This window comes from Cydia fagiglandana, chromosome 25, assembly GCF_963556715.1.
Source record: "Cydia fagiglandana chromosome 25, ilCydFagi1.1, whole genome shotgun sequence".
NCBI classification, from domain to species: Eukaryota; Metazoa; Arthropoda; class Insecta; order Lepidoptera; family Tortricidae; genus Cydia; species Cydia fagiglandana.
This window is the reverse complement of record NC_085956.1, coordinates 3,527,732-3,551,260: the sequence shown is the minus strand read 5'-3', so window position 1 is coordinate 3,551,260 and position 23,529 is coordinate 3,527,732. Positions and strand designations below refer to the sequence as shown.

The 23,529-nt window shown below is 39.3% G+C and overlaps 1 protein-coding gene across 1 annotated transcript in view; it reads right to left on the bottom strand.

Annotated features, from left to right (window-relative positions):
- LOC134676799 (uncharacterized) overlaps positions 1–23,529 on the bottom strand; it is a 344,277-nt gene that overhangs the window by 233,224 nt on the left and 87,524 nt on the right. Inside the window, exons 23-38 of the mRNA XM_063535181.1 lie at positions 19,026–19,685; positions 17,647–17,712; positions 16,808–16,852; positions 14,967–14,984; positions 13,815–13,984; positions 13,067–13,215; positions 11,706–11,822; positions 10,762–10,908; positions 10,207–10,347; positions 9,213–9,390; positions 8,265–8,404; positions 5,484–5,731; positions 4,276–4,409; positions 2,687–2,823; positions 1,772–1,957; positions 983–1,140 (exon numbers count right to left, since the gene is read on the bottom strand). Of these exons, the coding sequence (XP_063391251.1) occupies positions 983–1,140; positions 1,772–1,957; positions 2,687–2,823; positions 4,276–4,409; positions 5,484–5,731; positions 8,265–8,404; positions 9,213–9,390; positions 10,207–10,347; positions 10,762–10,908; positions 11,706–11,822; positions 13,067–13,215; positions 13,815–13,984; positions 14,967–14,984; positions 16,808–16,852; positions 17,647–17,712; positions 19,026–19,685 (2,694 nt within the window). The remainder of the gene's footprint in view (positions 1–982; positions 1,141–1,771; positions 1,958–2,686; positions 2,824–4,275; positions 4,410–5,483; positions 5,732–8,264; positions 8,405–9,212; positions 9,391–10,206; positions 10,348–10,761; positions 10,909–11,705; positions 11,823–13,066; positions 13,216–13,814; positions 13,985–14,966; positions 14,985–16,807; positions 16,853–17,646; positions 17,713–19,025; positions 19,686–23,529) is intronic.

The following is a 23,529-nucleotide window of genomic DNA, read 5'->3' as shown; positions in this document are numbered from 1 at the left end:
GGATCAAATTGAACTTGCAAGATTTGATTACAGACCGACAGACAACGGTCAGGTGAAACTAAATAAAAGCTTGTAATAACAGACTTTTCAACCTTTACATGAACCAGCTGATTGAGGAGCTTAGTAGCACCAGAGTCGGTTGCCATGTAGGAGGAGTGTGTATAAATAACCTAAGTTACGCTGACGATATGGTGCTGCTAAGCCCTTCAATCAGGGCGCTGCAAAGGCTAATTTCAATATGTCAAGGCTATGCGGAAACGCATGGCCTAAAATACAATGTAAAAAAAAGTGAGCTAATGGTTTTCAAGCCCAGATCTAAAACCTACACCAGTTTGCCGGATGTATCTCTATATGGCACACCTCTGCTTAGGGTAAGTAAATTTAAGTATTTAGGTCATTGGGTTACCGAAGATCTTAGCGATAACTGTGATATAGAGAGGGAACGTAGGTCGCTGGCCGTGCGGTGCAATATGCTTATCCGCAGGTTTGCACGTTGCACACATGCTGCTGTTAAAGTGACGCTTTTCAAAGCTTACTGCCAGTCTTTTTACAGTTGCAGCCTGTGGGGTAGCTATACGCAGCGGGCGTACAGCGACCTACGAGTGCAATACAACAACGCTTTCAGGATGCTGATGGGGCTGCCTCGTCATTGTAGCGCCTCCGGGATGTTTGCGGAGGCGCAAGTCGACGGCTTTGCGGCTATCATGCGGAAACGGTGCGCCTCTTTACTTAGCCGCTGGCGGGGCAGCGCTAACAGTATCATGATAGCGTTGTTGGATAGGTGGGACTCCCCCCTGCTGCAGCAGTGGTCAAAACTCCACACTGTAGTGAATAAGTAGTTAAGTACTTAGGTTAAGATTACATTGTAATTCTACCAACACTATTTTATAAGTTAATTTTTAAATGTTTGTAACTAACAACTATGGATTTTTATCCGAAATAAAATGATTTTTATTTATTTATTTTATTTTTAATAAAATACCTGTGGCTTGTCTACGGCTTCCGGTTGAGCAGCGAACATGGGGGTATGCGTGGGTTTCTGGACGAGGAAGGCCGTTGGGATGGAGTCCTCGATGTCCAGCATCTCTTCCTCGTTCGTCTGCTTATGCTGAATGTACTTCTCTTCCATTTTTATTGACCCTGGAAAAATAAGTTGTGTTATTATGTGGTCGCTGAGATTCAGCTCTGACTTTATGCTCTTCAACTCGAAAGAGCCTTATTTTAGAATATATACGTACCTGAAGAAATCCTGAAGAAAGGCCAGGTTAAGAGCACCCTAAACCGGTGAGCGTGTATGAGGAATGTTATGAAAGTGAAGGAAGCGAAAAAGGTATATCAGGATCGTGGCAAGTGGAAATCCCTGGTCTCTGCCTACCCCTCCGGGAAATAGGCGTGATTATATGTATGTGTCGCGTTTTCTGGCCAAAAACTATGCGCAACGAAGACCTATGGCGTATATGCCGACAAACACCCATTCGCCAAGAAATTGCGACACGGAAATGGAGATGGATAGGACATACTATTCGAAGAGGGGAAACAAATAGCGCAACCATCGCTTTCGGTTGGAAACCGCCGGACGGAAGCCGTGGCCTCGGTGTTCACTCTTGGCAGCGGTCCGTCACAAGTGAACTACGAGCGGTCGGCTGGAGCGAGGCCAGAGCGGTCGCTGAAGATAGGAAGGCGTGGCGCGAGCTTGTGAAAGCCCTTTGCACCTCTGGGGTGCCTTAGGACAACAACAACAACATATGTATGTATGTATGTGTATACATACCTTCGACCTTGCACGCGCCATGTTTGACATTCGGCTCATATTTGATGATCTGCGTGTGGTCGCTGAGATTCAGCTCTGACTTGATGTTTTTCAATTCGAGTTCGCTCTTAAGGGCCTCTTCCTTCTTGAGCGCCTCGGTGGCGAGGTCCGGCACGTCCGCTTGAATTTCCTTGCATTCTTTTACGACTGAAAATAATAAAAAAAAATATAAATAAAAAATAAAAATAGCCTTTAATACTGAAGTTTTGTAACATTAATACTCCATCTACTTAAAAATATATCTTATCACCATACAATTATATACTACTATTAACCAATGTTATAAAGTTTTTCGGGTGGCTCCTGTAGTTTTGTATGAGCTACATGTTTGCCACGGAAGGCGTGGTTAAACCTTAAGGTAACACCTATTCTATGGTCTATTAATGTGATTATTTTCTGACACATCCCCTTTCGGTCGAAAACGGCGGCTAATTTAAAAAATGTAGGCGCAAAGAGTTAACTTCCCATAGCAAATTTGAGTTTCGCACATTTTTCTACTGACAAAGTGGGTGTGTCTGAGTATGTGTGCAATAAATTGTTCCTTAACAATAGCACAGAATAAATAATAGTACTAACGTACAGAAAGGAAACTTCCTACAAAACCGAAGTTTGACAGCGGTTCAGGGTCGAATCATGCTATCCCTTTCTAATATATGGCACTATCCCTTTCAGCTATTTAGGGTTGTCAAAATTCAAGTGATTATCTTATCTGTGGTCGTGCATGCAAAAGGAAGTCAAGTGGTGCCAACCCTAATAATTGCTCGGAGCAATGCTGAGCCGAGCGGAGCCGAGTTTGACCGAAGTCAGGAGTTTCGCACCCCTGACAATAGTGATAACCTTAAGCTCTTAAATTTCTTATGATATATAATGATTTACCTCTCCTGAGTTCTGTAGGCCTCCGTGCCCTCTCTTCGAGCGCGAAATGATAGTCCATGATCTCCGGCTGAGCCGACTCCATGGCTTCTACGAACACGCCGCCACACTTGCCCAGCGACCAGTATCGCCGCCAATATCTGCAACAAACAGTTTAATATGTCATTATCTTAAGAGCCAACAGGAGTGGTCATTTCTCCATACAAACGTATTCGACTGTTTCCTCCGTGAGTTTTGATGCTAGAGCAATGTTTTTTTCAACACAGATTAATATTGTGAATATCTGTGTCGGACTGTTTTGCTTTTTTTGATATTTTTGTTTTTTAAGGCGCTGGAGCCCTTCAAAAATGGCCAAAATGACCTAATTGACTATGCCGCAATTAGAGGCGTAGTATTAAAAACTGATATCAATTAGCCAAAAAAGCAAAACGGTCCAACACTGATAATTTTATAATCATTTACATTTCCAAGTTTGGTTACGATTGTTTAAGTTTTGGAGGAGGGAAACAGTCGAGTACGAAACCTCGATTTTTGAGATTTTTACGCGGGATTTTTCGCCTTGTCCTTATCGCACTAGTTTTAGAAGCCGCTTCCGTTGGCGAGACGGTATATTTACCTAAAATATTTAAAACTCAGCTCCTGTTTCGTCTTAAGTTCATTAGACTGTTTGAGAAGATAGACCGCGGCCGCGCGAAATCGCCTTTTCATACAAACGTAGTCCTCATTTTCCTCTAAGCACGTAGCCACTAGCAAGAGTTTTCAGCGCCAGGGACCGGACAACCCTTTCCGTGATAAAAGCCTTTCAATGGGCGTCCCTTAAACACGGCTAACACATTGAAAGACTTTCCAGTTTAAACTGCAAGCCCATTCATTTGACTCCCTCTAACCGAAAAGCTTACATATATGCTTTGCAATCCCTTAATAATCTCGGAGTAATTAACAATGGAGCCGCCATTAACAGGCGTTGCCCTCTGTCGAAAATAGGCGGCCAATGGTCAACCACATGTCAACCATATGTATGGACTGACGTTTATCTGACATGACGTACCTATATATTTGATGTGCCCCTCCCCCGCAAAAAACGGCAGACTATTTTGTACCGAAAATTTCAGACATGGCGTCTCCGTTGGTCCTCCTCTAAGTTAATAATGGTTACCCTTATCATTAAGAGCTTATTATAAAGCTTTCCCTTTAGTAATGTCGTAGTTCAGCCTTGCGTGAAAGAGACAGGATTAGTATATATCTCCGCTAGTCACGCCGCCGGCGATAGCTCGGATTCGAAGTAATGTGTGCTTTATGAACAAGGTAGACGATTTAAATTAGCACGCTTATATGCTAAAAGGGAAGCCCTTTATAAGACTAACCCTTATAAGCGATATGCAAGGTGTTGGTAAGCGGATGATAAGGGTTTTGTAAGGGTATTGGGCTACCGATAACTCAAATGGGTTAGCTTTATATAAGAGCTTTAAAAGCAAAATGAAAGGATTTCATCTGGCAAAAGGTATGGTGAGTTAAGCCTTATGTAAAACCCTTACAAAACCCTCAGGGATAGCGGGCCGGTCCCTGCTCTGCGCATTTTTAAGGAAGCCTACCTGTCCTGCCCATAGCAAGTAGCCCGCAGCGCGTGCGAACCAGCCGCCAGTTGTTGCAACTGCTGCTCCGATTGTCGCAGCAGTTTCTCAAGCTTTCGAGACAGCTCTTCCGCTGATAAGTTTTTGTCTTCGTCCTGTCAAAAAAAAACAGTGTATATAGTTACGAAAACTGCCAAGACACGAAGTTCAATATTTAAAATACCTATAGAGGGTCGTCTATTAATTACATCACACACAATTTCGACTTTTTTTAGACATACTAAAAGGAATGTTGGAAGACCGATGCTGCGCTTTAAATACTGTGCTAAGCGAGACATGTCAGCGTTTGAAATCGACCACCATGTCTGAGAAGCCTTAACTGAAGACCGTGATGGATGGCGCAAGCGTGTTGTGGAGGGGAGAAGGCTATGCGACCAAGCCTGGTTAAATGCTTTAGATAGCAGAAGGTGTCGCAGAAAGCAAGCCGGGACTAGAACCTCAGGTGGCATGAGCTTTCTCTGCCAAAAATGTGGGAGGTCGTGCCGCTCACGCATCGGCCTCCACAGTCACCTAACCTGTTAACAGCAATGCATAAATCGCCTGCAATAGACGAAAAAGCCTGTGATGATGATGATGATGATGATGATGATAAACGGTTTACCGGGTTAACCCCGGATTAGTGGGATGGTACAAGTGGCGCTAACTAGATAGCATGTAACTATAGTTCGTTTGTTTTTGCATTAGAAATAAGGTAAACAATCTTGATGTGTCTTTTAATTGAAAAACACATTTTAAAAATAAGTTATGGCAAACATGTAACAATTATAAATCTAATACGGTCATTTATATTCTTCTGCTTTCATAAGTAATAGTTACTGAATTTTAAAAAGCGTTTTTCAATTAAAAGACTTGTCAAGATCGCTTACCTTCTTTCAAGTTCTTTCTAATGCTAAAAAAATACGAACTATAGGATACAGAGTATAGATTAAAGCAGCGGTCGGCAACCTTTTAGCAGCCAAGGGCCAAATAGTAGTTAACGGAGGTGACGCGGGCCGTACTTTGTTAATATTTATGACTTTATGAGACATTGTCGTTTGTCACTATTACATACAAAATAACCAAGGCGGCTCTCGGGCCGCAAGTGACAGGTGCACGAGCCGCATGCGGCCCGCGGGCCGCAGGTTGCCGACCGCTGGATTAAAGTAAAGCATGTAACTATGAATATTTACCTCCTCCGGCTGCGTCCCCTCACTCTCCAAATCGCTCAGGATCGCATCACAATCCCCCATCACGCTGTCCTTGTCCACCTTATTGTCCTGCGGCGAACACTCCTCCTTATTATTGTTCATCAGCTCCTTCTTCCCGTCTTTTAGGGGGGAGAGGTCCTTGTCGCTCTCCTCCTTGTAGGGGGAGGGGGCGATGTCGGGGGTGGATTCTTTATCGTCCTCTTTGCGGTCTTTCTCGGGGGTCGCTTGCTCTGCAAGTTTAAATGTACATTTTATAATGTTACACAGATGTTTAAATTTTATAATTTTATTTATTTAAATTATTTTCTTATGAAACAAATTCATTTCTTGCAATTACCTTAATTTGTGTTCTTTTTTAAATAGAAACACTACTATATAAATCAAAAACCAAAATACATGTCATATAGGAAGAAAAAGTGTAATATTTAAAACTTTCGCGTTTTGAACACATTTCACATTTATAGACGGGTCTAACGCGAAATTTTTTCAATTACCCGTCTATAAATGGAAGAAAAAGTAACCAAGGCCCCCAGTGCTCAGGGCAGGCGTGGCTCACTCCGCGATTTCGTCGCTTTGCTACAGGTAGCTAAAAGTACATCCGTTCGGCCCCAATTTTGGGGTTTGCCATAAGCCGCGCGTGTCGCTGTCGCCACCTAGCGGCCATATCTGTGCTGATCGTAACCGACGCGTTTTGTTAGAGAGTGAGTCTTCTGTACTTAGTACTATTATTTATTCTGTGCTCAGGGCTGGAATCAAACCAGCGTCTTCTGCTATCGCTGTCTTTACACCCTTCAGAGTTGAACGGTCAAAGTTCAGCGCCATAATTATATTCTTTGTCATCTTTTGACTTTGAGAATGTTAAAAACCGGACAAGTGCGAGTCGGACTCGCCCACCGAGGGTTCCCTACTTTTTAGTATTTGTTGTTATAGCGGCAACAGAAATACATCTGTGAAAATTTCAACTGTCTAACTACGAAGGTTCATGAGATACAGCCTGGTGACAGACGGACGGACAGCGGAGTCTTAGTAATAGGGTCCCGTTTTACCCCTTGGGTACGGAACCCAAAAATGACACTCAATATAACATAATATGTCATCTATTTTCAATTTAAGTCAAACATCATTAGGCTGCTCTTCACGTTGGGCCAACGCCAACGCCAACGAGGGAAGCAGCCATGCGGTAGAATGAGATAGCAATATCACTTGCTCCCTCTAACGCATAAATGCGTCCCTCGTTGGCGTTGGCGTTGGCCCAACGTGAAGAGGAGCCTTTTGATCGAACATACCATCCTAGTGCGACTGAGGCGAAGCGCGACTAAGATTAGCGGTACTCTCTTCAATAAGCCGCTGCATTCTTTCCGAGGCTAATAGTTGTTTCTCAGCCTACTAGTTACCTCTACAGTCCGTTTTTTTTAGCATTAGAAAGAACTTCGCAGAAGTAAGCTTGTGGTTCCAAATCCGGCACTATTAGCGGTAATAATTTGAAGTAAATTATATGTATTGACCATGCTTCATTAGATAATTCAATAATTATTAACAATTAAAGAGCCTGATAAAAACTGCACGCTTGCTTCTGTGTAGTTCTTTCTAATGCTAAAAAAAACGAACTATAGGTCCCGCGGACACGATTCCATACAAAATAAGCCGAAAGCCCCTGGGACTTCTTTTTAGTTTTCGACATTTCGAAGTAATATTCGAGGTGTAAAAATCGGAAAACGTCCGTATCTTTAGGTATTTAAACAAAAGTAAACAATTTGTACATTTTCGGGTAGTTATAAGTTATAATATTTATTGGTTAACCGACCAATTACAAAACCGCCTGGATCAGTCACTGAACGACCTGACTTTAACCTACATTATTTGATCGTGTAATGTTTTCATCTACCCTCAACTGGTTTAAGGAGCCGTTTGAGGGTAGATTTGGTTTACTTTTATTTAAATGCCTAAAGATACAGAGTATCAGTTGATTATCAAACGCACCGTCATCGTGCGATTGTGGCGATCCGCGACTAAGACTGGCGGTACTCTCTTCTACAAGCCCATAGAGGTACAATAGAGAAGACATGGGGGAGGGGCCAAATGACCGAACGAGATACACTTATAAAACTTTCAGTAGGAGTAGCAGAGAAAGCGGTACTATTGCTTGTCCTTGTCACAGTCTCACTTTTTGTTTGTTCCCCACCTTTTTGTTAGTATGGGCTATGGTGGGCAACAAATAACCCAACCGAATTATGTAGATTGTTTTTGGTATATTGTCAGGAATGTTAAAACGTGTTTTTAATATTGTCGCATTGCGTATGTTTTGTCCCTCACGGAGGCACGCGCACACCACTTCTATAGGATGCTACTTCCATGTACAAGCCGCTGCATTCTTTCCAAGGCTAATAATTGTGTCTCAGCCCGTGTTGACATTTCAAGGTGGTATTCGAGGGGTTACCAAAGTTATCGACATAGCTCAAAGAATTAGCAAGCTGAAGCGGCAGTGGGCTGGCCATATCGCACGAAGAACCGACAACCGCTGGGGTAAACGTGTTCTTGAGTGGAGACCGCGACTCGGCAAACGTAGTGTAGGACGCCCTCCGACCAGGTGGGATGACGATCTGCGAAAGACTGCAGGCAGATGCTGGATGCGGCAAGCTGAGGACAGGGCGCTATGGCGCTCTTTAGGGGAGGGCTATGTCCAGCAGTGGACTACTATAGCCTGATGATGATGATTCGAGAGGTAAAAATCGGAAAAACAGATCAATTGATTATCAAACGTACCATCCTCGTGCGATTGTGGCGAAGCGCGACTAAGACTGGCGGTACTCTCTTCCACCAGCCGCTGCATTCTTTCCAAGGCTAATAGTTGCTGTTTCTCAGTCTGCTCGGATCGCTGCTTGCGTTGGTGGAGGACTCGTACTCTGTTGAATGGGTATGTTTTAAAACTTAAGCCACTTTAGTTTACAAAGTATAGACTAGGCTCATAGATAAATATAGTACCTAAGACAAGAGTGCTCACTCCATACATCAGTTCTGGTATTGAGCATTAGACTTTCCGGTCGGTGCTACATATATTGTCACTTGACAGTACTGCTGCTTAAAGTACTGATAATTCCGCTACTGGATGCTCATGTCGACTATGAAAATAATAGTGTTTTTGGTACCAAAACTGATGTATGGAGTGAGCAATCTATGTATTTTTTTCTCTATGCTAGGATAAAACAACTTCGATCCTTTTTATTTTGTTATCGCATACGGCTCTCTGCTATGGGGTATTTTAACAGATGAAAAAGAGTCATAATAATGAAAAACTCAACAATCGTCGACCCGGAGATTATGTAACTATACCCTCCTAAGGCCCAAGGTCCTATCTACAGTACTTATTCACTTCAATGAAATTTAAATCATATTCGATTGGAACAGAGTTGCTTTTGCTTTGTTTCGTTCTGTTTTGGTAAAACGCAAAATCAACTCTATTTCCTACATTGTAGGTTCAAATTTCTGTGGCAAATTTTGCAAACATCATTTGTATGGCTGGGCCTTAGGAGGATAACTACTAAGGGGCCCCCCACATCTAGCGTCTTTCGAGCGTCGGCGTCTACAAATCTATAGCCGCTGCTCGACGCAACTGCGCAGCGACGTCATTTTCCATAGCGCTGACCGGACGCCGACAGACGCCGACGCTCGAAAGACGCTAGATGTGGGGGAGGCCTAAAACGGCCAACTCACTTCCGTATCTTCATGTCCATAAGGTACCGCTCTTTCTTCAGCTGGTTCAGGTGATCCAGGGCTCCGTCGATCTGTCGCAACACGGATTTGTTCTGCAGCAACTCGTTGCACAGGAAGGCCAGGATGGCGGACTTGGTTGTCGCGTTCAGGGCTAGGAATGGCTTGTCACGGAGGGCTTCTGTAAAAAAGAAATAACACTTTGATGAGTCCTCAAGGGCATAGGCGTACCCACGGTGGGGTAAGGTGGGGCAGTTGCCCCACCCTGGTCTCTGACCATAAGCTAAGAATTTCTGTTTCAACCATACCCTGTTACAACATACCCAGCCTCCCCTACTTCTGCCCCACTCCTTAAAAAATGCTGCGTACGCCCATGCTCAAGGGTGTGACACTTTAAACTCTCGCGTTTCGTACACATATTTAATTACACAAACGGGTCTAGCGCGATATAATTTCATTGTTTCTACCGATTTTCACCGAGCGACACTATTATCCGCGGATCGTGAGAGGCGATTGAAATTAAAACCTCACTAAAAATGTCATTAAAGAGGAGGGGTACAAATTATCGTCTACTTGAGAGGTTTCAGCCAAGCTTTTAGGCGAGAGGAAAACCAAAGACGAGTGTAAATGGTACTGGAGCCCGTATATAGTAAATAAAACAACGTTTTTTTAATATATTTACCAGATAAAGGCAAAGAAATGCCATGTAGATTATCTATTTTAGGATGGTAAGACTGTAATGTCGAACCCAGAAATAAAAAGACTATTGCGATTATTAATTACGATTTAATAGAGTTAGTCCAAGAAAAGACTGCAGCGATTTTGATAGCCCCACGCAGTGCAAGGGTTATTTTAAACGTCAAACTTCTATGAAATTATGACACGTATAAATAACACTTGCACTGCGTGGGCTATCAAAATCGCTACAGACTTTTCTTGGTCTAACTCTATAAGTATGTTCAACCCACCCCACGAAAGTTTTAAATGTAAGACTTACCAGACAGTTTGTATGTATTGTTGTTGTGTAGATGTTCGTAGTAGGCACCATTCTTCGTGGTTGAGACAGTCTGTTGGATCTCGGCGTCAGTTTGATGGTGGTCCGCCACTCGCCGCTCTCTCTCCCGTTCCGCAGATAGACCTAAAAATATATAAAAAATGTGGTTGTCTGTAAATTCAGTTTACGGACGATAATTTTGCGAGATAACGTCATAAGAAAACATTACCGTTACCATGGAGATCTGTCCACAACGTGACTCTTTTTCGTGCATGCTACCGGTGTTCATCGATTTATAAGACGTTATCACGTCAAAAAAATGAGTCAATATGTCGGATTTATTATTGAAGTAAACAGCTTTAGTTTACGACTTTTAGCGTCGTTGCAAAATTTTAATATATTTTTCTGTAAGTTAACTTACAAGTCAATGCCTTGACTTCGCCTGTCGCGTTGGCATACAGGTATATACGGAGAACTTCACTGAGATTGTGCTCCGTGATGTCGCCCATACGTAGAGTGAGCATATCCTAGTAAAGTACAGAATGTATGTAGACTTACCAGTCAATGCCTTGATTTCGCCTGTCGCGTTGGCATACAGGTATATACGGAGAACTTCGCTGAGATTGTGTTCAGTGATGTCGCCCATACGTAGAGCGTGTCCTAGTAATGTTGTGTGACGGCCTGGGTGCGGAATGCCGGGGTCCTCTGCAAAACAAACGGACAAACTTAGTTCAAATATATCAATATGGGTCACGCCTGACATTATAAAATACGATAAGCTAGACCTCCATAGTTTTGAAGACTTTCTTATTACCAAAGATAATTTGAAATAGAGGAATACTGTCAAAGTAAATTATGTAGTCAGTACATTTACTAGGTACCATCTTTCGACACAAATGATTAACACTTTTAGAACGCCATTTGACTTTGATCCTTATTTAATCACTGTATTAAATAAGGAAGTTTGATCCTTTTTACTTACCATTAATTGTATTTGAACACGACACGTCTAGAAATTGAGAGTCAAAATCTAAATTTTCTCTAAAAACGCAGCAGAGGAGTAAAATTTTTAATAACTTGCAAATATCTGAAGGTTCAAGAAAGTTACTGACCTGGGGCAGATTGCATAACAACTTGTAACTAATAATATTAGTGGGAATCTCTTTCCAATCCCCTTGATTAGAAAGAGACATTCGCTAATATAAACCGGCTAAAAGACCGTTCATCACTCGTATAATTGTATAGTACGGCTCTTCTCAGGTGAATTTTTCGCTTCGAACCTTAATCTTTCAAACAAAGGCCATTGTCTCTATTATCGCAAAGCCGCTAGCTACCGAGTTAGCACGTGCCAGTACAACATTCATATTGAAAAACAACCGGTATCGTCATAGTATTAAGGTTCAAATTTAATATCACTGATATTCTAGATATTACGTTTTGGTAGTGTAGGACGATAGACCGCTCCGAAGCGACTAACTATATTATTCTATAACTTTACTTACCAATTGCGCAGACTAGGAGATGCGTCAGAACCTGCATCAGTTCGAGTTCAACCTCGGGACTGCATGCAGGCAGCAACGCCGCTTGCAACGTGTTCAATGATGGGATCGAATCCACGTCTGCAATGAAATAATAGTACATTACGATTAGAGATGCCACGAATATTCGGTATTCGGCCACTTTGCCGAATATTCGGTATTCGGCCGAATACCGAATACATGTGGCACCTAAAAGAAAAATTACACAAAAAAAATACCCAAAAACTAGGTATATTTAATATTCAAAATGTATTCTTGGAAAGTAGCTAAATACGAAGGCACATTTTTGAGCATTTGTTGATTACAAAATATTTATTTTTATCATGGATCTGATTTGATTGATTCTAACTATAGTTCGTTTTTTTTAGCATTAGAAAGAACTTGCAAGAAGGTAAGCGATCTTGGCATGTCTTTTAATTGAAAAACGCTTTTTAAAATACAAAAATTATTATTTATGAAAGCAGAAGAATATAAATGATCGTATTAGATTCATAATTGTTACATATTTGCAGTAACTTATTTTTAAAATGTGTTTTTCTATTAAAAAAAAAAAAAAAAAATTAAAAGACACATCAAGATTGTTTACCTAATTTCTAATGCTAAAAAAACGAACTATACATTTATTAATTCTGTTCAACATAAACGCGCCTGTGTGACGGAAGCTTTAGTTACATTGGGTTCTTACCGAATCCTAGCGTCTGCCCGAAGCTATGTATAAACTCGAACGCTTGCAGTAGATCCGCCATGGCCTGTCCAGGGAGCTTCAAGCCAGGGACCCGATTTAGGGGCGGCAGTGGCTTCTGATCCGATAGTGTGGAGTCTTCTTGAGGTCTGTAGAGTCCTGATTAGTTATATAGGGTTCTTACCGAATCCTAGCGTCTGTCCGAAATTATGTATAAACTCGAACGCTTGGAGTAGATCCGCCATGGCCTGTCCAGGGGTCCATATTGGGTAGCATAATAATTGATTGTCCTAATGTAATGTTACGCATAAAACTCATTTCGCATAATAGTTATTGTGCTGGAAATATTAACATTTCTGAAAAATTATAACACAAACCTAACCTAATCTACCCTATTCTATACAACCTCTGTAAAATATTTTGGAAAATACTTCCTGTTTCAGCTGGAGAAAAAATATGCGAAAAGAGATTTATGCGTAGCATTACATTATGACAATCAATTATTATGCGATGAGATAGGATCCCCCTGTCCAGGTAGCTTCAAGCCAGGGACCCGATTTAGGGTCAGCAGTGGCTTCTGATCCGATAGTGTGGAGTCTTCTTGAGGTCTGTAGAGTCCTGATTAGTTATATAGGGTTCTTACCGAATCCTAGCGTCTGCCCGAAGTTATGTATAAACTCGAACGCTTGGAGCAGATCCGCCATGGCCTGTCCAGGGAGCTTCAAGCCAGGTACCCGATTTAGGGTCGGCAGTGGCTTCTGATCCGATAGTGTGGAGTCTTCTTGAGGTCGTCTGTGGAAGAATACAGTACAGATGTAGTTCATAATTGTTTTTCATCGTATTTTCTCGGAAAAGTTAGTTCGTATGCTCCAGTCAAGCTTAGGGTGGTATTCCATCTGTCCAATATGTAGTAGTAGTAGTAGTAGTAGTAGTAGTAGTAAAATACTTTATTGTACAAAAAGAAACATAAAACATGAAAGAACACACATCATTAGTACAAAGGCGAACTTATTCCTATATGTATTTGCGTCTCACATTTTGCTTGATGAGAGACGCAATGCACATTAGACCAAGATACCTATTGGACAGATAGAATACAAACCTTAGTAACCTAACCTAATTAAGGCCCACTTGCACCATCCCACTAACCCGGGGTTAAGCGGTTAAACCGTAAATCCAGTGTTAAATTGTACTGGTAACCATGGCTACTCCAGTTTTAACCGGTTAACCCCGGGTTAGTGGAATGGTGCAAGTGGGCCTAAGTTATTTGGGCCAACATTCTATGACTGTTGTTCTGAATTCCAAGATGGCGGCCGTACACAAAAATATAATGCCGTGAAAAAAAAATCAATAATTGGCAGACGAATGTCGTGTTTCCGTCTCACTCTTACCTTAGTTCAGCTAGTAGTTCCATCTCTTTCTTCCTCTGCTGTAACTTCTTCTCTTTCGCCAGCAGCCTATCTAGTAAGTTCTGGTGTTTCCGTCTCTCTCGCTCCTCCCATCTCCTTCGCGAGTCCAGCTGTCGGATGAATGTCGTGTGTTGTCGCCGTCTCTCCCTTTCCTGTGGACAATTTTGTTTGCGTCACTTTCTTAAGTTAATTATATTATACATATAACGTTATGAATGGAGGCAAGGATCACGCTAAGGACATTCGAATGGCTATATTGACTATTGTGTTACATAACTATACAAAAATAGTTATCTAAAAAATAAATAAAGAATGTATTATAAAATTAAATAGTACTAGAAACCAAGCACAACATAAACTCTGAATATCAGTGTACTGGTAAACATCTATACTTCGTTTTTCTTAGCATTAGAAATAAGGTAAAGAATCTTGATGTGTCTTTTTATTGAAAAACACATTTAAAAAATAAGTCACGGCAAATATGTAACAATTATGAATCTAATACGATTATTTATATTCTTCTGCTTTCATAAGTAATAGTTACTGATTTTTAAAAAGCGTTTTTCAATTAAAAGACATGTCAAGATCGCTTACCTTCTTGCAAGTTCTTTCTAATGCTATAAAAACGAACTATAGTTTCAATATTAATGAATAATATTATAACAAGACTCAATATAGAGTTAATTAGCTTAATACATACTAGGGCAGTAAAGTAATAAAATTCTCAGATCTTATGTAATTGTCGGCCGAGGTAAAGCCGAGGTCGACAAACATGTGATCTGAGGCTTTCTTATTTACTGCCCTAGGTGTGTAAGTATACTATTTTCCTGCTCTACGGAGCCGGAACTTAGCGCAGCGGGCCGAAAATTGACGATTTCCGCACGGAGAACAGAAAAGATTCATTTCGCCGTAAATAAATTAAGCAAGAGGGAAATTCCAAGGAATAAACTAAATTAAACTTTAAATTAGGAAAAACCATATTAATGCGAACCATGTAAACCTCAAAAAAGAACCAAAAGCTCCAGAGGGTAAGTCGCTATTGTCATGCCTGTAAAACCATATTAATGCGAACCATGTAAACCGCAAAATAACATGCCAAAAGCTTCGAAAGTCACATGCCTTATTATGTATTACCTCGGTTATATACTTTTGCTGCGCCCACGGAGACGGCAACGATGGAAAACAAGAAAACACATACACATATAGAATACCACACACACAAAACACACAAAGTCGACATACATAAACGGTTATAACGTCTGAAAATTGTAATATCACCGAATTGTAACACAACTACAGTCGCCATCGGATATATCGGAGCGGCCAATGTGTTCACAATATCTGAACACGCACTCTAACGCCTTGACAATAGAGGCGTGTTCAGATATTTGTGAGCACCTTGGCCGCTCCGATATATCTGATGGCGACTGTATCACGTATAAAATAACAAAAACAGTTATTTGTTTTACAATGCGGCAAAGTTGTTGTTTAACCTCTCGTGCTAATATTGATACCCGAGCAAGCGAAAAATTCCAAAATTTAACCACGAGCGTACCGAGCGGTTCGAAAAGTGTAATCTTGAGCGTTGCGAGGGTTTCAAGGCACGAGGGTTAAACAAATATTGCCACCGAGTGAAACAACCGGATTTTATAAGAATAACGCATTTATGTTTGTCGACCTTTTAATTTGTTAACACAAAACATTTCATCAAATTGTGCAAGAAAATGTTAATTCGCCATATTTGTAAAACTATACGTGTGTGTTTTTTTTAAAGAATAATTTATTATCATAATTAGCACAACGAGTTATTAACTGTAGAAAAGATTTAGAGGGGGTAAGAAATGTGCCTCGAATTTGATATCACAAGGATATGTCCCTGTAAAATTCCGTATAGTCGTTCTATTTGAACGGCTAATCCTTTATTTATTTCACACCACCTATTCGGAAAAGAGCTTTTTCTTCCCTGCTAGGACGGATCAAAGTGGCACTTTTCCTCCCTGCTAGGAGATCCCTCCCTTCTAGGGGGATCAAAGTAACACTTTTCTGTTCTAGTACACTATTTGTAATTTTTTTCCACATTATTTTTTTAGCTTAAATAATCTGTTTAAGCATCAGATTGTGTCAACACTAAGATTTCTTTATTTTCCTCATAGTTGATGTGAAAAGCAGTATGTGTCACACGGTATCAAAATTATTTCGTCTTGGGCGTTAACACTTGAATCCCTCATTACGCTCAGGATTTTACTTTATTGTAGAACCCATCGCTTCATTCAGGATTCAATGTACTCCCTTGACGGAAATATATCATTTTGATCCCTTGTAACACAAACTACTATTGTTACATATATCCTTGTGCTATCAAATTCGAGGCACATTTTTCGGCATCGATCGAACGACTATACATTAGGCCTGAGTTACACTTGTAAGTTTTACTTACGTAAGTAGGGACAAAGCTATTTGTTAGAATGAGATAACGATATTCATCTCTCATTCTGTAGTAAAGCCGTGTCCCTACTTACGTAAGTAAAACTTACAAGTGTAACTCAGGCCTCAGGTATGCGTAAAAGTTGACGTTTGACAATTCCGCTTTCACAAAACATAGCGCCGTGCAGTAAAAACTTTAGCTATCAAAGTAGGGGCACGATTTTATGACTTTTCACATCTTATAGGGTAATTCGCCAGTAACTGGCCACCCCAAACCAAAAATGAATTCTATACAGCTATAAATAGAATTCATTTTAGTATAAGGTGGCCAGTTATTGAAACCTGTACTAATATGAATTCTATATTTATAGGTGAATAGAATTCATTTTTATATTAGGGCGGCCAGTTACTAAAAGTGGCCAGTCACTGGCGAATTATCCTACAATATGTAATTGATTGTCAAAACAGTATAGCACACTGTAATAACACATTATTAGCACAGTCAAGCGGTAATACCTAACATAGCCCAGTGTCCCTTTTATTGACCTCACCTGCTCTTTGAGAAGCATGGCCTGTTGCCGTTTTATTTCCCTGTCCTGCAACAAAGGCTCCAAATGTGACGGTTGCAGGCAAAAGGTACTATTGTCCGTTGGTAATAAAGGAACAATAAGTCCTTTTTTTACCGAAAACTATTACTTGCCACCATGGTATAAAAAAACCGGCCAAGTGCGAGTCGGACTCGCGCACGAATGGTTCCGTACCATTACGCAAAAAACGGCAATAAAATCACGTTCGTTGTATGGGAGCCTCACTTAAATATTTATTGCATTCTGTTTTTAGTATTTGTTGTTATAGCGGCAACAGATGATATACATCATCTGCGAAAAATTCAACTACCCAGCTATCACAGTTGACATGACAAACAGCCTAGTGACAGAAGGACAGACGGACGGACAGCGGAGTCTTAGTAATAGGGTCCCGTTTTTACCCTTTGCGTACGGAACCATAAAAAAACAGCGTGGTATAACATGATCCCTACCGTATAAAGAAATACATACACACAATCAATCCGATACCACAAACCAAACCATATGTGACGTCCCACGAGTAAAGGTACCTTATGGCGGTTGGCGCTTACGCTATTATTAACTTCGCTCCAATATTATTGCGGCGCTATGCGACGAAAGCGCCAGCCGCCATAAGGTACCTTTTGCCGTGGAACGTCACATATAAAACAACAAGCAATTGTACCAAAACACAATCGAACTACATTACGGTCAATGTGGGGAAGACCGTCTTACTACATACATATTACATATCTTTGTCTTTTCCGCACAGACCATACCCTTGTCTTTCTCTAGCTCCTGTATTTGTATTGTATTGTACAAACCTGTTGTTTTTTGACTTGCTCCTCGACTTTCTGTTTCTCAATCTCTTCCTGTTTTCGCCTTTTGGCCTTCATTAGGTACGACAACATCGAAAGCGGGCAAATAATAACATGGAACAAAAAAGAAATCACGGGAAAATAAGTAAAGCAAAAAAGAAAAAGAAAATGATGTCCAAAAGTTTGGTAAGAAAATAAAAAAAATTAAACTTTTGGAATTTTTATCAAATTTAGTTTATTTAGTAAAAAAAAACCGTTGAAAAATTCCAATTTCATCTACGATCACTAAAAGTAACGATAAATGTATTTGACATAATTTTATTTGATCTAATTTAGTAAATATGTAATTTATTTCACGAGGGTAAGTCAAAACTTAATATCAAATTGTTTCAACAAGTTACAAATGTCAAATGTTACCTTAGGCGAAATAATATTATGTCAAACACCAGAATATCACACCATTTATGTGTAGGTACGTCATGCAAGTGCTATAGCTAGTATTTTTACTATAGGCAAAGAGTATACTTGGAGTAGGGGTAGGCAAAAACGATTACTTTTTAATTTTATGCAAGGTGCAGCGGGACAAATTCGACTGCGACTGGGATAATTTCAACTACTTAATCGAAATATCTTCCATGTTTTACTTTATTAACTAGAGCCACACACAACACATATACAGCACATCTTTTTCGCTATCTGGACGTATATGGCACTCTAGTTAATAATGTAAAACATGGAAGATATTACGATTAGTTGAAATTACCCCGCAGTCGAAATTGTCCCGCTGCGCCTTAATATAAGAGCACAGCGTGTAAAGTAAGCATGCAAAAGACGTATAATTCCGTACATTGACCGGCCTGTTTCTATCATTATCGCACGCGCGTAATTATAATTGCTGTCCCGCCCATTTTGCCGGCGGTCAATGACACTGTGCAAGTGGGACAGCAATATAATTACGCGTGTGCAATAGAGATATGAACTAGGCGGGTGAATGTACGAAAATCTCCATGCTAGTGTCCTTACTTTACAAATGCTATGGAGAAAATAGCGTGCAATAGGTAATTTTAAAAAAGTAAATCGGTGTGGTCTATGAAACAAAGCTTGTTGAAATTTTGATGAATACACAATAACAAATCAATTATACGTATCATATAAATGTAATATAGACATGCAGCCATAATTTTAGCAGATAATATGAAGCAATAAATAATACACAAATAGTAATTTGATAGTTTTGCAATGAGTTTTAGTTATTTTGACCAATCCATTTTATATCAAGTCCCTCACCACACAGGAAATTAGTTATTTCGAAAATTAGTTCTCAGTTCTAGTTAATCATAGACCAAAGATAATGTTAGACCCGAAAGTTAGTTTTTTCAACGTACCGAAACTTCCTTTCCGAAATTATGTACCGAGATCGACAATTCTCCATCTTTCCCGACATTTATGGTACCTTTATTGATTCTCTTTGTCAATTCTGTGAGTTCGTCATCCTCGCTTAGATCTATCACTTCTTTGACAGTCTTTTTAGGCATTAACATTAGGTTCTGTGACATAAACTCGTTTTTAGCGTCAATATATTTCTGTTCGAGCGTTTTCGTGTCATCTTTCTTGTCCTGCAGTTTCGACCAATCGCAGCCGTTTATGAATTCAGATATTCTTGAATATGATTCTATCAGTTTTTCCAGACTGTTCTCTTTGTCTGACGTTTTGGTTTTTTTCTCTTGCGTTTTCAATAGAGAGAAATCGTAGTTTTGTTTGGAGGTTTTGGGCAGATCGAAAGCGGCCTTTTCAGCGAAATCCTTCATTTTGTCTAACGCGTTATATTCTATAGAATCTTTCCAGCTTTGTTCTAGATTTACTTTTATTGGTGTGTTGTGACTATCTTTACCAGAGACAGGTATCAAAGATAGACTTATAGGCGGCATGGTTCGGTCTTTACTGGTTTTGGTAGCCGGGCCCATCACTAGATCCGGTATTTTCCATTCGGTATCGGTTTTCGGTAGCGGCTCGATGGTAAGCTGCGTTCGGTTCTTGTTGATATGCTGTATCGAATTTTCTCGTTAATTTATTTATTCGACATTATTATCAATTCGATATTTCGACAACATTGCCATTGTTGTTAGAGGTAGACAGACAGACATAAACCCAGATAGTATACATATATAGATATAGTATATAGTACGGTTCTTTGCTAAACAACGTTATGTCATTCATGCATTTTGAATTATAAGTAGGTAAGTTTTTTGTACATCATACAATCTTAACATCAAAAAAAATGATTTTCTCTTTTAGTACTTTTCATGATTACTGAATGAGTAAAATAAAATTGTACCAAAATGATTATGTCTTTAAAGATTTGTCAGATTTTTCAAATTGTTCTTTTAAAAAAAAAATATTAAATCACTAGAAATGTCAACTTCCTTGCTGAGCGCAGTACGAAGTTGGATATATGTGACGTTCCGTGCCTAAAGACCCGTATGCTCCATTTGCATAAGGACCTTTAGGAATGGAACGCTACACATTATTTAGGACCCATTAGTAAAAATTATATTTTTTTTTTGATTATTAACACAAATTATACGAAACTAGGAAATGAAAAGTTATGACCGATGAATGTGATGAAAAATACATTCAACAAAAAGTTGTTTAGCAAAATTAAAGAATACCATATAGTAGATATAAATGCAATCGACACACACACTAACTACTATCTAAGAAGCTAAGAGCTGTCTACAAAGCAAAAAGTGTCATATAACAACCCCTTAAGACACTTTTTGCTTTAAACTACATAAATTGTGAGCACAATGTTGCCAAGCATCAAATTGATAATAAAATAGGAAATACTTAACAAACACAAGCACGATACAAACATACATATAATGTATAAAATATAATACGCCGTCCTCATATTATTTAAAAACATATATTCGGTTTTTTATATGGGGTTTGAATCTTTTAAACACAGTTTAACATTTGACCTAATATTTAAAAACCAAACTATAATAATTTTTCCCTAAAACGTTATACTAAAACTACAGTTCCAAATTTTTACTCACAATGACAATAATATAAGATCCGTAGCGGCTTATAAATTGACTATCAATGTGACAAGTTACGAAATGGTAGTTATAAAATTTCGTTGTAACAACAATTTATATTTAATTTATTTATTTTTATTTATTCATTTATTTTTATTTAATTTATTTCCGCGATAGACGGCCGTCGTGAACGCTGCTCGCACTGTTAGTGCTTGAGAAAGGAGACCTAGGCTGTCCGAAACATGTGACATTATTACAAGTGAGTCTAAACCGTAAAGTCTTTTTAATTTATATTACGTTTAATTTCTAAGTGATATTTTAGGCCAATCAAAATTAGGTCAAATGAAACATTATACGAAAAACGGTTTTTATTGCTGACGAAATTATGTTTATTTATTTATTGATAATAATATGAGGACAGTTCGTTCCGTCAAAGAGTAACACTGAAATACATAGAGATGTAAAATGATAATGTTATGGTAGACTTACACTGGAGAAACCGTAGCAAGACCTTGCCTAGGGGTGGACACATGTTATCAGTAAAGGTCTCGGAATAATATATGTGAATGAAGATACCTAGCACAATAAGGATTTTCTAATAAAAACACCAAAAACATTTAAATTAATCAGTTGTTAAATAAAATACCTATTCCAAAAAAATTCTTGCTCTTACCATAAAGAAATATTGTAGGAATAGAGTTCTCAGTCCATACATCAGTTTTGGTACCAAAACGACTATTATTTTCGCAGTCGACATCTAGCATCGAGTAGCGGAACTATCAGTACCGCTACTTGATACTAGAATGCTTTAGTGTCGCGACTCACGAAAATTGTATTGTACAACAATTTACAACTAGGTATAGTTTGAATAATCTCAGGTGAATTTTTCGAGTTCGGGTGCTAATCCGTTAAACAAAAGCCTTTGTTTCTTTTAAGAGCTGTCTACAGCACGTGCCAAAGCAACCATGTCGTTTAAAAAGCAACTATCGTGATAGTGTTAAGGTTCAAATTCATATGACAGCTTGTTCAGAGAACAATTAGGGTGGTCTTGTTTTTAGAGATAGCAAAAACGTGTTATCTCCGAATCAGCTAATTCAAGAATTTGAACCATATAATTAGAATGGTAAATTTTCTTTTTAAATGGGTTTGTTCCCGTTACTTACGTCGGGGCTATTAGCAGTAAGCATTGTAACCACTGCATAAAGGAAACAATATCTTTTGTTTAACAGATTAGGGTCCGAGCCCGAAAAATTCACCTGAGATTATTCAAACTATAATATTAAAAGCAGAAGTCGTAGAGAATAGAGTTCCGGTTAATCCGGTTACAATATTAGCTGAAAATTGTTGAGCATTATACTTTTCGGTCGGTGCAACATCTATATAGTACTGTTAATTCCGTTACTCGATGCTAAATGTCGACTACGAAAATAATAGTCTATTTGGTACAGTCGTCGCCATCAGATATATCGGAGCGGCCAAGGTGTTCACAATATCTGAACACGCACTCTAACGCCTTGACAATAGAGGCGTGTTCAGATATTTGTGAGCACCTTAGCAGCTCCGACATATCTGATATCGACTGTACTAAAACTGAAGTATGGAGTGAGCACTCTATGATTTTTTTCTCTATGCTCATATAAATAAATAAATAAATAAATGCTCTTACGTATCCTTTTAATTAAATTAAATAATTATTTATTTCAGAAATTTCCATAGATTTAATGTTCTGTTTTAATTTTTTCTACTTTTGTTATCTGTAAATTTTCGTAAATTTGTGATCGTCACGAATAAATGTCTATTACCTTTTAAAAGAAAGAATCATTACGTCTACCCTAAATTAAATAAATAGAGTATTAAACAGTAATATTTAATTTGGATATTAAAAATTCCTCAGGACAAAAACAAGCAGGCCTTATATGTGGCGTCCCACGGGTAAATGTACCTTATGGCGGTTGGCGCTTACGCTATTATTAACGCCGCTTCAATATTATTGCGGCGCTATGCGACGTAAGCGCCAGCCGCCATAAGTTACCTTTTGCCGTGGAACGTTGTCACGTATAACGTGAATGTTAAATAGTTAACGCACGCAAAGTTATTTGTTGCCTTAGATATCTTTATTTTATAACTACTTACGCTCATTGAATAATAAAAGTATTTGTATTTTTAGTAAACAAATACTTATATTTTGTCACCTACTATTAATTTTGACTTATACTCTCATACGTATAATAATAAAATAACTATTCTTTCTTCAACGCACAGACAGACATCCTACGCTGTGATAGGTATTTTATATATACGTACGGCCGACCGGTCCCGGCCGCTGGTCACCCCGCCCTTCCGTCGCGCACCGCGGGAGACCCCGCGCTCGCGGGCGCCGCGGCCCGCGACATTCCGCTCTCAGCATTGCTACGCACAGGCTGCGTCTCCTTATATTAAATCCTGTCCGCGGAGCGATCGCTACTGCGCGGACGTGTTAAATATTTAATTTGAATTTTAATTAAGTACATTAAAATCAGTGATTCCCATATTGGGTAAGTGTTGCATTAATCATTTTAACCTGCCTAAGTTGTTTTAGCCAATTGATGTAACTTAGCAACCGAGAAATACCGCTAGCTGTAACCTTTGGACTTTCTTTGTCTAGATTGTACACGTGTTATTATTCGAGGCTATCCATACATTTCATTTAAATTTCTTCATGTTTAATAGTGGGAAACATTTGTATTGATTAATGTGAATCAGTAGTGCTGTAGAAATAATACTAATTTCATAATTTTAGACCATAAGCTTTTCTCCTGCATAAAAGGGCTGTTGTTTCTTCTATCCTTACATTTCTATTTCTTTCTTT